Source organism: Lonchura striata, chromosome 2 (genome assembly GCF_050655825.1).
Source record: "Lonchura striata isolate lonStrDom1 chromosome 2, ASM5065582v1, whole genome shotgun sequence".
Classification (NCBI taxonomy): Eukaryota; Metazoa; Chordata; class Aves; order Passeriformes; family Estrildidae; genus Lonchura; species Lonchura striata.
Genome location: NC_140704.1, coordinates 34,866,515 through 34,882,369, shown reverse-complemented (window position 1 = coordinate 34,882,369; position 15,855 = coordinate 34,866,515). Strand labels below are relative to the sequence as shown.

Sequence of the window (15,855 nt, the reverse complement as noted above, 5' to 3'; positions counted from 1 at the left end):
TTCTTACAGTCTGGACTTTTTTAATGGGTTTGTAACTCTAGGTAGTGTTGATACACATACAAGGAAATTTTGACAGGACTGATAAAACCTTCAAAATCTGATTTTTAAGTCACCCTGGAGGATACATTAAATATTGCTAAAGGGAAACTACCTAAATGGGGAAGCTAAGAGAATTAAATCTTCCCAGGTAATATAGTAAACAGGGATACCATGCTGGAGGCTGAGTGCAAGTACATGCCATGTAGCACAAAAAGATTTGGGAAAGTGGTAAAGCAAGCCAGCGTAGTTGAACAACAGTGTACAAGAGGCTGTAAGAAACAAACAAATGTATTTCTGAAAGCTAGAGTCATGTCCAAATGAAGGAAGTAGGAAGACTCATAACCTACTGTTGCTAAATTATTTTTAAAAAATAAACCCAAAACGAAAGCAAACTTAAACCACAATTGAGTCAAAAGACAGCTTGCAAAATGACTGTCAGATGACACAAGAACTAACCACAACCATTTTTTCACATCTGAATGAAAACCTGTCAGTCTGGCCAATAGATGATCAAGGGATAAAAGCAGCACTTAGAGCAGAAAATAAGTATTTTGAGCTGTGTATACAGAGAACACAGAACCAAGAGAAGCTGACATGTTAGAACATTTCTTTATGAGGTACTGGTTGGATCATCTATTTTAAATGGAGATTTCAGTGGAAAAGGCTGCAGAATGTATGAACAGCAACAATTTGCACACATCAGAAGATACTACGAAGGCATTCTTAAGAAACTCATGGGTGAAACACCGCTTTGAGTAACTGCCTCTTTTAAAACTGTCTCAGAATTGAAGGACTACAAAATGGCTTACACAATGACCATTTTATAGAGGGAGCCAAGACAAAGCCCAAAAACACCCAGGTAGTCTGAAATTGATAGAAACTATTGAAAAGAACAGTACTGTCAGACACATTGTAAGATGTTATATTAGGCAAGTCAACACAAATCTCATAAAAGCATGAAAACACCACAAATGAAAAAGGAAAGCAAATACTAATGAACTGAGAACACATTCTAACTTCAATAGAATAAATATAAAATGCATTCATTGCATGATGACTGTTTTAATTTCTGGTCCATTTTTATAAGATTACCTGAGGACAGGAAAAGAGTAATAAATGTGGATGACTAGACAGGTAGGCTATTCCAAATAAGGATTGGTCAAGTACCCTCTGACTCTTCAGGCTGCAAGAGGTGACAGTGGCATAATGATAAAAGGCTTTATGCTGCTTCAGATTTCATATGTGTATAAAAATTAAATTTTACTGTTTATTGAAATAAAAGCAATACAGTGTATGAAATAAAATTAGCCATACAAGTTCAAAAGCAACTGAAAAGGGCATCTTTTTGCATAACACATTCAAAGTCTGGAGCTCTTCCTCACAGGATGTTCAAAGTTTACACAGGTCTGCATAACAACTTACCAAATTCATGACATCAAATACAAGAATAAAAAATATGTATTAAACTTCACAGCCCAGCTTTCTGTGTCAGGAAGTTCCCAAGCCAGAGATTTCTGGGTGCCAGCAGAATATCCTGCAGGAGTTTACCCCATGCATTTCTCCTATCCTTACAAAGCACTGGCTGGTGGGCCCAGGTGGAAAGAGGACGTGGAGCTGAGGCTGAGCCTGTGGCCACTGCTGCAGCCCTTCCTACACAAACGAGCTCTAGTGGCTGTTCTGGTTGCTGTGCTACAGCCAGCTGCCCAGCATGGCCTAATATTCTGCGAAGGGACCCAGAACACAAAAAACCAGAATGGAGACAATGTCATCTTACAGGAATTTTGTTTGTCCCCCTTCATAATTTTTTGGCTCACCTACCTTCTCATACTATTCTACTATTTCCAAGGGAAGGGAGAGCAAGGACCACCATGAGTAAGACATTTTGACAAAGTTCTGCAAAGGGTTAGAGGTAGTCTCCTCATACTTCTATCGTTGTAAGGTTGATTTTTATATTCCTCCTACTAAACCTGTCCAAAGGAAATAAACCCCCGACAATATAACAACCCCACAGCAACACTATAGATTCAGACATTTAGTTGCAGATCTGGTTTGATTCCCTTTTGCACTGCCAGGAACTGAACTGTTCTGACAGGTCAACTATTAGAACTTCTCATAGAACCCTTACAGGCAGACTCTCTGATGGAAGGACCCAGCTGATTCTCCCCAAGGTCCCTTCAGATTACAGATTATAAACTGTGGTGTGTTTACTAGACAGAAGGGTGGAGGTCTGGCTGGTTTTGGAGGAGCAATGGGATGAAGACAAGCTGGCTTAAAATTTGGTTTGGTTTCAAGCAATAACCTCACACAAAGCTCTTTTTCTCAGCATTTCAGAAATTTAGTCCAGGCCTGAAGGTGAGTTTCTCATTCTTTCCTAGAGTTCCCTCAAATGAGAGCTGGCATCTCCCATTACATGGACTGCAGGCTCCAATAAATCACAGGGTGCAGTAAACTCAGCTGACTACTAAGTCTTACCCATAAGATCATATTTCTTTAAGTTTGTCACAACCTGACAGGTTGTGAAAGAAAATGAAAGAAAATGCCCTTGCTCTCTAACTCATAGGAGCTCTAGATACACAAAAAGTCCTGAAGTCATTCCTGCTTGACATCTCACAAACAGATTCAGTATCTGCAAGCAAGATAAACATATTCAGGGTGGGAAAAAATCTGCTAAACTAAAATATGCAAATGCTTTCAGGCTTGCACGTCGTTGATATTTTGGAAGGGTTTTGTGCGCCCACGATGTTTTTCCTTTCAAGGATGGTAGGGGACATGTCCAAATTGTTACCTCAGCAGCTGCTATTCCAAATGGTGCTCCACAGCCCCAGAAATGAGCAGCACCAACTTCTTTAAGTACGTAGCAGTGAATAAATCTGTTCTGAAATGTTTACTCTGGAACAGTCTGATCATCAAGGATGTGGAAAGTCAGCATCAGACTAAGAAAGTGGTAGAACATAAATCCAGGATAACACTGTCCATGTGATTGGCATCTCTTGCAGTTACTTAACTGTTTTAAGCATAATATAACCCCAAGCCTAAGCAAAGAAAAGCTTTACATCTGGGGAAGACAGTACATATGAGAAAGGAGCAGTAAACAAAAAGAAATCTATCTAAACTTTACTGACACAAAATATGTCATAAACTGCTTTACTAAAAAGAACCAAAAATGTATAAGACAAATTCGAACACACTATTACACAAAACCATAAGGTAAACAATACAAATGGGGGAAAAATACATCCTTTATGGTCAAGTTCCCAATGAGGTCTGAGGAGGGACCACAATTCATTTGCTGATGAACAAAGAATGTTTCCTGATGAATCTTCTATTTTTTTTCTATTTAGACTTTTATTTTATTCATTATAGTAGCTGAGTGGTTGCATTTTTCTGCCTAATTTCTTCCCAGTTGTGAAACAGGTGCTGTGAAGATTAGTTAAGTATTTGCAGGGTAATGAAAAAAATTAGTTTTTAAAGAAATCCTGCTGTTACCAAGCTTTCAATTATATATTATAGTATTTCCAGTACTTTTGAAGTTAATATACTTCTTACAAACACTAGACAGTGATGGAGTTTCCTTTTATAAAACACATCCCTTTCAGACAAATTTATGTACACTTATGCTTTCTAGATGCTTTGGACACTTTCAATCAATACACTACTGCCAGGATCAGAGTGTCATTTTCTAAAGCTGCTTAAGAGGTGGAGCTGAAAGCCTTTTCCTGTAAAGTGAAAGTAAATTACACTACTCAATTACACTTACAATCATTTTATATTGAGTTTTTTCTTACTTAATTTTTGAAAAGTCTATTTTCATAAGCTTATTATGCATATTGATAAGTCAAATAAATTCTTTTTTAAAAAAATCAACCTGAACCAGACTTCCCTCATTTTCATCACTTAGGCTACAGTACTTGCCAATAACTGTGAATAATATAAATTTTAAATTACACTTTTCAGTGAGTGTATTTATTACTGTCACATCTGAGCAAGAAGAAGCAATTGCAAAACCAAGTGACGACACACACTCATCAAACCAAAAGAGACCAAAGGATCTAAAACAAACACAAGACAGAAAAGGTTTTCCACAAGCCAAAGTTCTCTGCAGTGACTCTTTAGAGAAAATGTACCTCCTTCTTCTCAGTTAACAGAATTAGAAGAGAAATAGCATATGGGGAGCAGGTAGCAAATTTCTGCTATTTTCCTAAAACATTCTCATTCCTTTTAATTTCTTAAACATACACACACATTATGAAACATGTCATTAGCAAGAGTGTGCCAGTTCCTCACCATTCTGACTGTAGTTTACACACACTACACTCATGCTCCTAGCATTTTTCAAATTACAAGATTTTTGTTCTCTTCTCCCAACAGGAATTTATTCTATATTTATACAGTTACCAACTTCTCTGTGGCTTTTTCACCTGATTTCTATATAAATGTATTGTCAGTATAAATGATACAATAGTAATTATAATATCCTGTTCAACAACATTCAGCAAAGTAGACCTGCATCTCTGACTGCACCTCTCACATGCCTATGAACGCTTCTAACTAATAATGACCTGTTTTGTTTAGCAAGATTTTACACTGAAATTAATAATCTTTATGTTTGTTTCATCCTTTTATAGTTAAACCATCATGTGATCAGCTCCTGGGCTAAACAACACAAAACTAAATAAAAGGAGAAAAAAATCCTTGATTGGTAGATGAATGGTAGATTCAGTTTTAATTTCTATGCCAGGAATGCATTCTGTTTCTGAAAAAAGGAGCAATGAGCTTCCAAGAATATATCCAGCAGAAAGGAAAATGAAAGATGAAAAGCTTAGTGTTACTCAACAAGTGAGTATAATTAATGCTGTATTTCTACACCTTTTAAGTCAATGATCTACATTACTATAACATAACTGAACAATGTTCAGGAATAGCTGTTCCAGAATAACTATTCCATAATATTTTCATGTCTGAAAATATTTTTTTTCAGTATAGCTCTTACAATCTTTTTTCAAAATAGCTTTCATGTGCAAACAAGCCCATATATAACTTGTACACATTTGCCATATTGTGTAGTACTTAAAGGAAATCACACACTATGTGTTGATTTCTTAAGTTGCCAGTGCTTAAAGATTTACTGTTACATTAATCATTAAAAATAATACACTTAACTCTGGTTTTGCACTTATACTTCATTTCTTTAGGCTTATTTTAAACATCAATGGTATAAGGCAATTTAATGGATTTGGGAGGAGAGTTTCATGGGTTTTCTTTCTTGGAACTTATTGAAGGAACTAATCCATCAATTCTGAAAGGAAATAAAACAGCTGCTTAGCAGTGTGCAAAAGCACTAGCCAGGCATGCTACTCAACAACACGCCCAGAAAACCACATGTATTCACAATACTACTTCAAATTGCAGGAGAAATCACTCAAAGTGCTATAGGGAAAGCCACGACAGTGGTCACTCCAGGCACTATGTGGATAGAAATGCAGGTCTTGGAGAGTTCCATAAAAACCTGAAACTCCCTATTGTATAAATGTGATTGCATCACATGTGTACAGCACAGGATAATTCTTCACTTTGACAGTTATCTGTTGGTTCAGTTGGAGGAAAAGGGACTACAAACTAAGCTTTTGTGTCCAGGGACTAATGCTGTGCCTTAGGGCTCATCTGTTCACGTGCTTACTCAGGAGCACCAGGTAAGGCCTGAACCCAGGATTTAATATTTTATATCAGGCTTTCTCTCTCCCATGCTTAGGTGTACTCATCTAGTACCAAAATGACCAGCAATTCTACATTAAAAAAACATACATTCCCACCCTGGTGAATAACATGGGCTGATACAGCAACGTGCTTTGTAAAGAGAGTTCAAGATCCTGATTCTTTCTGTACAACCAAAATAAAAACATCTATCTTTTTTGTCTACATAACTTTGTGAATACTCACCAGTATAACACCTACTTACCTCCATCCTCCAGCTAACTTTATTTCTCAATGGCTTACTGATTTAATGCTGGTTTTAGTGTCATAATGGAACAGGAGAAAAAAGCACGCCTGTCAATCACTATTTCCATGGTTTAATATATATTCCAGCCTTAAATTTCATCCATGACAGTCAGCTCTATTTCATTATTTATAGTTATCTCTAAACTTGAGCAAAATTTCCAACATACACCAGTACATTAGAGATGAAGGAGCATGAAGAAGCTTAGAATTGAAATTTGTCTATCCATTTTTTGTTAAGACATCAAAGGGTTTAATATTCTTTCAGTAAATACATTTGTCAACATGAAACATTCTAACCACATGATTCAGATTACAAAATAAAACAAATAGAGAGCAACCACATCATGATGCTAAAAGCTGTCCATCATCTTGGTTTGCCTGACAGATCAGGAGTTATGGAGAGTATGCTCGCTCAAGAAGCAGGTATTTATAGAGATTACATATAATTTAAGTCTTGTACATAATCCTTGGAAATTCATCACCAATGAACTGACATGTTATATATACATATATATAATATAAATCAATTGAATATGTAATAAGCTATGTACTTGGATGAGGGGAGTTTTACCACATAGCTTATGATATTTTGTGCCATCATAACAGCAGATGCTACTTTAATGGAAATAGCATAAAAATACTCAGAAAAACAGCTACCCCATCCAGTAGCTGCTGATTTACTAACTTGATGAACTGGGAACAGAAGGGACCAAGCAGCTTGAAGGGTCAGGACTTAACACCTTGTCTTCAATAAAGGGTTTTTCATCAACAAACCAAATCCTCTACAAATAATTTATTTAGCTTTATTACACTTCTGTGAATTACAAAAAAATGATTGCAACATTCAGTTTTTTTGTAAAGCCCTAAATCTTGGAGCTTTGATGAACCTTATATGAAAAATTCTGTTCTAGCTCCTGAAAGTTCATTAATTGCTAGCCTTAACACTGGAATCAGAAGGAATGAAATGTGATCCAGCTGTAGCTGGATCATAAATCCAGCTGGCTCATGTATTCACAAGGCAAAGGAGAAGAGGGAAAATGCCTTTCAATCAAAGGAAGAAAGGGAGCTTGAGACAAATTTATATACTTTTCCATACAGCACATGATTACTAAGATTTTCCTATCAGGTCTCCTTTTAACACAGGTGCAGGTTTTTCTTTTGTTTTTAACCTACAAAACGTAACATCAGCATTCTGTATTTTAAATTCGCCCCCAATTTTTCTTCTCTTTTAGGAGCCGTTTGCTTTAGAACCCAGGACCTAGAAGTAAAGGTATGCTGACTCCGCAGCAGTAACTCTGTAGATAAGAACAGCAACGACAGGTCAGATCAGTAGATTATCTCCCACAGTGACTATCAGTGGATACATAAGGAAGAGTTAAAGAGTACAGCAGCTTTATAGCGTACATATTTCACCAGCTTCCCAGCTTACATACAGCTCAGGGACTTCAGGCAGGGCAGGTATCCTTGTGCTTAACAGCAGTAGATGGATCTTTCTCCTGCAAAATTATCTAAATGTGCTAACAGCCCAGGTCAGCCACCAGCATCTCTAATTTTCCATGACAAAGAGGTCAACAGTTATGTCTCTGTTCTAGGCAGTGCCTAACCCTCCACACCTGGCCAGGAGAGGATATGGTTTGCTATTAAGTTACGTGCTTACACACATTGTAACTGCTTAAAAATGGGACATATAAGGGCTGGAACTGTCTGTGCAGCCACAGCGCTGCGGAATGTGCCAAAATATTACAGGTGCTACATGCACAGAAAGGCAGGGTTTAGCCACACAAAAAGTGCCACTCAACTGGCTTTAACAGCAACCATATCAATGCCTTGGAGAAGCAGAAAATTGAGAATTTTATGTGTCTCTCACAAAATTGAGAGTCTGGGTCTCTCATGATCCCCCCATCCTTTCCTCTTTCCTTTGGGGCAATCTGATTTAAGTTTATTGGGAATTAAGGTGGAATCAGTGTAGCTTCAGACAGCAGAAAAGATATGACAGCAAATATCCATGACTTTTGAGGGCAAACTTAATGCTGAAAGAGCTCTTAGGCTCCTTTTGCTTTTGACCACAGTACACATCCTCTGGCACACAGCACACTGCTGGAGAAGAACTACTTCTCCAGGGAACTTCTGCCTGCCTTTGCAATGGCTGTGCCCTGTATGCCTTTACATGACATGTACTTGCCATTTTTCTTCCTTGCCAGACACAAAGCCAAACATTGAACCAATTTATCTGTCAAGATAAGACAGATTTTTAGCAATTAAACATCTGCTCAACAACTGAGCTGCATTTACAAACTGAGGTCTCCAACTCTTCTAAAATCCATTTTTGTTCCTTGATGAAATAAAAAGTGTAACACCACAAATACACCACTTTATCTAAAAGCTAGAAGTGATGTTTAAGCAGCCAACAAGAAGAGAAGGAAGGAGTGGAATAGCTGCATGACAAGCTTGTGAGAAGAAACGTGACTTGACACACAGGTCACAGTAGGTGACACGTGATTTACTGATGATAAGAAAGTCCTCACCTAGTACTTTCTACACTGCCAGTAATAGCACTACACTGGAAACACCTTGTCTCTGTGGAATTGGACTGTCTGATAAAGATATCCTCAGAACAGATATCTTATTTACTGAACTGATTATTTTGTGATGACCTTGATCAATAATACCAGAAGCAAGCATGTGATACTTGTGTATTCTTCTGAATTTTAAAAAACTCTTCAACCTCTCCTTACCTTACCAAATACATCAGCCTGCACTGTCAAGTTTCATTGGCAAACTTTGAAGTGTGTTAATGTTATGAGAGCACTATTGCAACATCAGTTCCCTTCTGCAGAGATACACTCACCCTCCAGCCCTGGGATTTGGACTATTGCTGAGTAAAACAGGGTGATGAAACAATTATCGCTGAATTCTGCATGATGCATTGTTGGTAATAACCACCTCCAAATGCAACATTCAAATTTACATTCTCATAATCAAAGGTCAGAAATAGACAGCAAGAATGGGTCATTATTCATAGCACTTAAAATTATACATTTACACTAGATACTGTATAATTCTTAGACAAACTGTGACTACACCTGTAAAAATGTGATATATATAGAATTACATATTTATAGTTTCCTGTATAAATCCTGCTACAATTCCCTGCAACAAAAGCTTTTTCATGCAATATAAATGTGCCATTCCCTAACACAGAATTCTCCAAATATTTAATCACCTCAGTATCTCTTCCTTTGGTAGAAGAGAAGAATGAGTGACAACAGACTGGCTCCCCAGCATGGGAACAGCTTCTGCCAGCATTCAGTGCTGTAAGTGAGGCTAATCCTGCCAGTGCTGCCCTTTAGCCAAAGGTATGTATATAAACAAATCAACTTTGAAAAAAGGTTTTATATTTTTGTCTAAAACCCCAGGTTTAAGACTTACCTATATACCACAGTAGCCAGATCATTATGATTTCAGACACATAAAACATTATGGGCATGGAGATACAAGAGACCTCATTATAACATTCACCAATGTAAAAATATTCCTGCCTACAGTCATCTCAGAATTTGGCATATGTAAGCTTCCGTAGAGCCATCAGACAGGAGGGAAGAACTCCAATGGAATGGATGTCCAAAAAGGTCATCAGCATGACAGCATGAAAGACTATTCACCTGATCCTCCACATATGTCTGTGAGACAGGCAGATCCCTAAGAAGGACAAGACTTTTGCTTTACAGAGCATGAGTGCTTATAAGTTAAGCTGTGAAGCAGACATGCATGATACCAGTTTCCAGGCTATTTTATTCTCACTAATCACAGCCTACATGGTCAGTAACTAACTGCTGAATCAATGACTACATGAGAATGGAGTACTCTCACATTTTTCCTTTTTGAATTCTATTATTTTTAATAAGAATGATGATTTCTTTGTAATCATCAGATTACAAAGGACTTCAGCTTTAATTTAGAGCAAGAACACACTGGCCAGCAGAAGCTTGGCAGAAGGAACAGAAATATAAAAAAATTATTGTCCCTTTAAAAATCAAAAGCAGCACCTTATCAACATAATGACAGCATGATTTCAATAGCTTTCATGTGCCAGTTTCACAACACTATTTCTATTAAATCATTAAGAATAAACATCTATTTTCATTTAGTAATCTTTTTCCCAATTAAAATCTCTCTGAATCTCTCTACAATAGTAATTTCATTCCTTCCCACTTGCTTGCATCTTAATTAAAATCAGTCCATGTTGACTTTCATTTTTATAATATATCTGCCTGTTTCACATCATAGCACCTTCATAACCCCCAGAGAGTCATGAGTCTTTAATATTTTATTTTGACCTTGTTAAGTCACTAGAACCACCAAAGATTTTTCTTCTTCCCTTGATAAGCATTTTTAATCCTTACCAAAAAGTAGAGGGTGTGTAAAAACCCACAGTTGAGAACTATGCTTTCTTTAAACAACTCATGCTCATTTATTTTAAAAAACACAACAATTTGCTGCTTTCAATTTATTGAAAGTATTCATTTATGAACCATAAAATTAATTATTAATTAATAAGGATCAGTTTTTAAATGATACTTAAAGGCCTTTTCCTCTGATCTTCAAGACAGAAGAATATTTCATTTTCAATTAAAAAAAATACCATCAATAATCAGTGACTTTACTTTGTAGCAGTCTTCTATACAGTATTTGAGTTTGCAAAAAGAGGGGATTGGGGGAAGAAACAGCTATCTTTCATTAGAGCAGAGGACCCAGCTGAAAAGTAAAAATGCCCTGCCAAAATGCACAAGCCATTGTCGGCCTGTATCAGAAAGCTTGCATATATATTTTAACTCCATCACCTGCTGTACTGACAGGTATTACTCAAAATGCTCACAGCGCAAGAATAAGCACCAATTCAGATGGGAAGCAGAAAGGTGCTGAGCTATCCCTTCAGCCTAACACCTGCAAACTTGTCTTTGAAGCTCAAAAGAAACAAAATACTGAGTACACAGGCACATACATTTACATATTTGCCTTGGGTTCTCACCTGAATTCTCACTGTGTTACCTCTCTCACAGCATAGGCTCAGGCTCATGCAAAGGTTTTGGCACAGTCTGAGTCCAGCTGTCCAAGGCAGCCTGGTTACACATTATCATTTATCAGACTTGTATTTGCATTTACCTGCGGTGTGGACCCTTACCTGACAGACAGCCCAAGCTATCTAACCTATCCACCTGCCACAGGGAGCCTATCTGGCACAAGACTTCTCAAGCAGAACGGCAGCTTTAAAAGCCAGCTGGCATTTATGGCCACATTGAGCTAACTTTGGATGGCACAACTGCACAAAGAAGTACAGTGCCTAGAAATATCACTGCTGAGCCTAGGTGGGAAACACACTGCATTTCTTGCTTCTTTGAGAAGCAAAGCAGGCACAGCCACAAAGGTCTCTTCACTCAAGCTTCTATTTACTTTCCAGAAAGTCAAGTCTCAAGTTCATCAGTCCTGTATAATCAGTATTTGGCTACTGGGTGGAGGAAATTGGAGGCAGCTAGTGACAAAGTGGGAGAGGTGGACTGTTTGCCAGGAAAAAGCCGAGAAATTTCAGTAACAGCAAAAAAGTTTTTAAAAAGAAAGATTATAATGAGTGAGAATAAGGGTCAATACTAAGATGGGCACTGGCAAGGGAATCTCTATTTTAAGGAGACTGCAGCATGAAGGAAAGCATAAAAACATGCACAGTTTTCTTCGGAGGATAGGAGAGAGAAAAGATGCTGCTTGCAGTTAAATCAGCACTTCATCTAGGGAGAAGAGCAAAATTTAGGGGTTTGCAATGAATACAGCTAATAGATCACCTGGGTATGAGTTAAATAAGAGATTACAGGAAAGTAAAGTGGAATTCCCAGTGGAAGTAATTATAATATCAGCTTCTTATACCGTGTGCAGATTTATCTAAGGTCCAAAAAAACCCCCAAAATCTTAATGTAATTGCTTAACATGCCCCCTTCTTCCCTAAGAATATTACCCTTCTTTCTCCCCCAGCCACTTCAAACACAACAGCTGGTAGTCAGGGCAGCTTAAGTTCTGTTACCAAAAGCAGAGAGCTTGAAGAAATGATATATGAAGACATAAAATACAAATACCCATGGCTCTCCTGTAGATTTTGTTACCAGTGAGTGCCAGCTTACTGAAAAGAAGTCCTTCATAGGCTTCTGTTAGATGGGGCCTGTAACAAGAACTTAATATTATTGAATCTATAATTAGCAGCCTCACAGGGGCTTTTGCTACAGACACAAGCTTTGAAGGAGGGACTGGTCCTCCAGCTGTGAAATCAAAAGAGCAACAGCCTCCTAAGTATGAACATTTGCTTTACCATCAGTAGATAGCTGAAGTCATAGCTCTCCATGCATGTTAGCTCCTCATCTGTACAACAGCTACAGCTCACCACGCTGCCATGACACTGGGCAGGTAGTGCTTATAAATAAACACTCCAGAACAGAACCAGATTCTGACCTTTAATGTAGATACAAGTTCAAGACTATAAATCCCACTTGTACATTTACAGAAATGGGCAAGCAGAATATCCACACCATAAAGTTCTTGGGCAGCTTTCTCACAATAAATATATTTGAACTGTTTAATTTTGTCATTGACATGAATTGGCAGGAATTGAAACAGAAATGCTACATCACAAATGGTCACTTGTAGTAACACATTCTCGAGCTTTGGCAGCATTAGTAAGTAGTGGTAGAGCTGAGTTCTGCAGCGTGGTATTCTACTATCAACCTCAAAATTCACTTCCTTTTTCTATTAGTAGAATGTACTGTGGTAGCATAAACTCCCTTCTTCTGTGGAATAGAAATACTTAAACTATTTGGAAATCTTGATATCAGCATGTTAAGCATACATATATATGCTACCAAACTAAATTTTAAGGTAAGACTGTTTGTTTAGACCTCATAAACAAAATGCTGTAAGACTTGCTGAGTTCTGAGAAGTTAAACCACAGACAGCCAGAATACAGCTGCACATATTCAGATATGGTGTGTCTGCTAATATTGGCAACTTTATCATGCTACAGCAAATTTAACTGCTGGTTAGTATAAGCATAGAATAAATATAGATTGAATAAACTGAAACAAAACCAAAAACAATTCCAAGGTCATAAGTTAGAAAATTCAAGGTCACTCAGTTGCTTTATAGAGTACTTGACAGTATTTATTAGTTGTACTGCTGTGGCACCTAAGAGCCCCAGGCATGGGCCAAGGCTCAGCTGTGCTCACGCTTGCAAAAATACAAAACAAAAGACAAACCACAAACCGTTGTAGGCCACAGCTAAGGGCTTCGTACAAAGCAGGGTACTGTCATATGTCAACTCCTGATGTGCATCTTTTAATGATGTACAGCTAAAGCCTAGATCTCAGTTCCTTGGCTGGATGTTATTTTTGGTGCTAGATTTACCTGATGAGCAGAAGGCCACCTGGAGTTGGATGGCATCAACTGCTCACACCAAGGATGTACCTGAACTCCCACTCTTCCCTGCATTTCAGACATTTGAACCAACTCTGCAGGGGATGCACATCTCTCAATTCACAAGAAGGATCCTGAGACCCAGATTTAGTAAAGGCAGAGGGGATTCAGAGGTATGCATTCAGGATCCTTCCACAGACACTGGAGTAATATGCAAGAAAGACCATGAGATTCATGGATCAAGGGAGTTCCACACTTTCTCCAAGTTGGGGAGACACTTTGGCAGCCTAATGGTTAAAGCACCAAGGAAGAGTCAGAAGTTCCAGTCTGGGCTTTTAAAGTTGTTTCTGGTTTTATCACATAACTTAGATGTAAAAATATACAAATGATGCATGAAATAAAACCACATTGCCCAGATGACTACCTTCACTAATAAGGCATAAAGTTGGCTGGATTCTTGCTTATTTTCATTTTGGTCTTGCAACTCTTGCATTGTGAATGTGAACACAAGGCAGAATTTCTCATGCCTACTTCTCTCAGGTGCTTTCAAGCCAGGGCAATAAGGGCTTGCAATGTTGGGCTTTTTTTGTTAAACCTGTTTAAAAAAATGTTTTTAGGACCTAGTTCCTTCTTCGTATCTGTTTGTAAGTGTTGAACACTGGAACAGTGGCATAGAATATGAATATGTATGTAAGTTACATACATCGTCTTTTAAAAAATGTAGTTGCTCATTGGTCTTTACAGTTATTTATATTTTGCTAGAGTTGTATTGATAGCTGCTGTTCACAGCACATATTGCTATGTTTAAGAAATGCTCTTAAAAATCTCAGTCTGGCACCTCAAATAAAACAGTGAGTCACAGGTCCCTTGAACCCCTAAGTTGTTCATGCTTCTATTTACTCGTTCAGCCCACTGAAATGCCAGGTTGCTGCTCTCAGCCAATTTCTCATAACCTAAATATTACAGTAACTGCTCTTGAGCTAAGCAGCAGGCAGTGGTACTCTTGTATCACTGCTTTCAATTTCAGGCTGTCTGGGTTAAAGACGCGCCGTAACTTTTCTGCCCTCCTGCGGGTCTGCAGCGCAGCCAGCCCCACACCGCGAGCGGGGCAGAGCGCTGCACCGCACCGCCTCCCGCCCAGCATCCCCAAACCCAGAGCAGGCACAAGCGCCTCACACCTGCGCCCGAAACCCTGGGGCAGTCCGTCACCTGGAGCATTTTAAATCTGGGTCGGGAATTTAATTGTTCCCAGTCGTGCAGAAGTACCGAAAACGCGAGGTGTTCCACAACACCCACCATCAGGCACGCCTGGCAACCCCCGCCCGCCCCAGAGCACCACGACGCGCCGAGGCGCGATACGGGGCCAGTCCTGTACGGCGGGGACCACGGCAGAGGATGCGCCTTGGTCTCTGAATGCCCTCCTCACCCCAAGCCCCGCGGCGGGAGCTCCCGGTACCGCACCGGCCGCGGAGGCGCGGGGGCCGCGGGCGAGCCCCTTCCCGAGCCAGGAGGGATGCTGATCCCCAGGCGAGGGAGCCGGGCGCGGGGCTCCCCTCTCCCTCACCCCACACAAAGGCACGGCAGGGCGGCTGGGAGGCGAACCGGGCCCCGCCGCGCTTTCCCCGTCCCGGCTTCCCCCTCCGATGTCGCCGGAGGGACAGCCGACCCCGGGCAGGGGCACCGCCGCCCCGGGGAGCGCCCGCCGGGGCTGGGGGAGCGCCTGCCGCGCGGTCGGGGCGAGCGGGACGGCGAGGCGCTCTGCAGACAGGTAGCTCCCTGCTAAAATGGAGGGAGGGGAGAAATGCGGCGTTCGCTGGAGAAACTTACCGGAGGAAACCGACGAGCCGGACAAACTGGAGTTACTGGATGCGGCCATGGTCCCTCCTCCTCGCCCCTTAGCTGCGAGCCCCGCGTCGGCCCCCGCTGCTGTCCGGCCGCCGCTGCCGCCAGCCCATCGCAAAGTGCCGGAGCCGCGCCGCGCCGAGCCGCCGCCGCAGCCCGCGCTCGGCTCCCCGCGCCGCCGGGGAGCAGGAGGCGGCGGCGACCCGCCGAGGCGCTGCCGGCCGCTCTCCGGGGCTGGGCGAAGCCGCTCGGCAGGTCAGGCAAAGGGCCCCGCGGCTCTTCCAGCGCCTCTCTCCGCCCTGGGGAGCAGGGCTTACCTTGTGACGGGGACGCGAGAGCCGCCCTGCCAGCGCCTTCCCTCGCCTCCTCCCTTCCCTTCCCGTCCCTTCCCTTCCCCGCCTCCTCGCGGGCAGCGCTGACAGCCCGCCGGGGGGACCCGCCGCAGCTCCCCTCACGCACACAAAGGAAGCGGCGGCGCTGCCGGCCGGGCTGCCGGCCCCGGCTGAGCGGGCAGGGTGGGTCCCTCTC

At 40.8% G+C, this 15,855-nt stretch overlaps 1 protein-coding gene across 1 annotated transcript in view; it reads right to left on the bottom strand.

The window, feature by feature from the left end:
• The window catches only part of CHN2 (chimerin 2), a 158,378-nt gene extending 142,877 nt beyond the window's left edge, over positions 1–15,501 (bottom strand). Inside the window, exon 1 of the mRNA XM_021538178.4 lies at positions 15,313–15,501. Within this exon, the coding sequence (XP_021393853.1) occupies positions 15,313–15,361 (49 nt within the window). The 5' untranslated portion in view covers positions 15,362–15,501. The remainder of the gene's footprint in view (positions 1–15,312) is intronic.
• Between the last annotated feature and the right edge of the window lie 354 nt (positions 15,502–15,855).